Source organism: Mandrillus leucophaeus, unplaced genomic scaffold, assembly GCF_000951045.1.
Source record: "Mandrillus leucophaeus isolate KB7577 unplaced genomic scaffold, Mleu.le_1.0 Scaffold415, whole genome shotgun sequence".
In the NCBI taxonomy this organism is placed as follows: domain Eukaryota; kingdom Metazoa; phylum Chordata; class Mammalia; order Primates; family Cercopithecidae; genus Mandrillus; species Mandrillus leucophaeus.
In genome coordinates, this window is record NW_012104421.1 from 1,656,079 (window position 1) to 1,658,039 (window position 1,961).

Here is a 1,961-nt window from a genome sequence, read left to right on the forward strand (position 1 = left end):
GTGGCTCACGCATGTATGTAATCCCAGCACTTTAAGAGGCCAAGGCAGGAAGACTGCCTGAGCACAGGCATTCAACACCAGCCTGGGAAATATGGTGCAACCCCAGTATTAAAAAAAAAAACACAAAAAAGGCCGGGCGTGGTGCCTCATGCCTGTAATTCTAACACTTTGGTGTAATCCTAACACCTTGAGAGGCCGAGGCGGGCAGATCACCTGAAGTCAGGAGTTCGTGACCAGCCTGACCAACAGGGAGAAATCCCATCTCTACTAAAAATATAAAATTAGCCAGGCGTGGAGGCGCATGCCTGTAATCGAAGCTACTCAGGGGGCTGAGGCAGGAGAATCGCTTGAACCCAGGAGGCAGGGGTTGCAGTGAGCCGAGATCACGCCATTGCAGTCCAGCCTGGGCAACAAGAGCAAAAACTCCGTCTCAAAAAAAAAAAAAAAAAAGCCAGGCGCATCGGCTCACGCCTGTAATCCCAACACTTTCAGAGGCCCAGGTGGGCAGATCATCTGAGGTAAAGAGTTCAAGACCAGCCCTGGCTAACATGGTAAAACCCCGTTTCTACCAAAAATACAAAAAATTAGCCAGGCATGGTGGCACACACCTGTAATCCCAGCTACTCAAGAGACTGAGGCAGGAAAATTTCTTGAACCCGGGAGGCAGAGGTTGCAGTGAGCTGAGATCATGCCATTGCACTCCAGCTTGGGCAACGAGAGTGAAACTCTGTCTTAGAAAAAAAAAAAGGGAAATGTTTCCCAATCCTTGTATTAGAACATAATAAAAAAATATAAATAGTAACTATGTTCATTATGAGAAGATTTCAAAGTACAGTTCCAGTAGAATATTAACCATTTCCTTTTTGGGGTACATTAATGTTTTAACTTATCTTGCTTTTACTAAGATCTCTTCATGATTTAAAAACTGTAAAGAACAATAAAAATTTAAGAATCAAAACAATAAAATATTTTATAAGTTGAACTTACTTTTAGAATTGGATTTAATATATTTCATTGCAACAAATCTTGCAAAATGATACATCAGATGAATAAACTTAGGACCACCAGGAGAAAGAAATAGTGAACCAACAACTTGAGGAAAGCTACTTCCACATTCACCCTATGAAGAAAAGAAGTAAGATGATTTGAAGACTTTGTTAACAAAAACTCTTACATTTACATCATACTATTTTTGTTAAAGGGTGTGACAGTCTTGCAATAGAAGTCCCACATTTTCATGAGCACTATGCTACAGGTTGGCACGGGGTTCCCTAATACCTCTTCATAGCACAGTGGCTTGGACATGTCCAACTCTGCAGCAGAGTACAAAACAGTCCAAGGGGGTAAGGCCCCCAGCCCACTGTCTCCTCATCATACTATTTTTGAAGCATAAAAGAATTTGATCAGGACTGGGTGCGGTGGCTCATACGTGTAATCCCAGCATTTTGGGAGGCTGAGGCAGACAGATCACTAGAGGTCAGGAGTTCAAGACCAGCCTGGCCAACATGGTGAAACCCCATCTCTACTAAAAATACAGAAGTTATCTGGGCATGGTAGTACATGGCTGTAATCCCAGCTACTCAGGTGGCTGAGGTGGGAGAATCGTTCAAACCTGGGAGGCAGAGTTGCAGTGAGCCAAGACTGTGCCACTGCACTCCAGCCTGGGTGACAGAACAAGACTCCATCTCAAAAAAATAAAAAAGAAAAAAGAATTTGATCAGAATTATTCCATTTAAACCACAAGTTAAACGTTGTGGGTTTTGGCTTTTCTAAACTCTATGTGGACCTGGTAAGAAAAAACAATTATAATAATACAGACACAATCATTGATACTATCTGGGGAAGCAAACTAAAATAATATACAGTTGAAAAAGTTTTCTTTAAACAAAAACTGTGCTATAAACTCTCAGAAAGTCTAAAACCTATTTTCAGTGCACCTGGCCAGCAAAGCTGGTTTCTTC

General features: G+C 41.8%; 1 protein-coding gene across 1 annotated transcript in view; it reads right to left on the reverse strand.

Moving 5' to 3' along the window:
- HAUS6 (HAUS augmin-like complex, subunit 6) overlaps positions 1-1,961 on the reverse strand; it is a 58,291-nt gene that overhangs the window by 47,092 nt on the left and 9,238 nt on the right. The window contains exon 4 of the mRNA XM_011992667.1: positions 988-1,120. Coding sequence (XP_011848057.1) covers positions 988-1,120 — 133 coding nt within the window. The remainder of the gene's footprint in view (positions 1-987; positions 1,121-1,961) is intronic.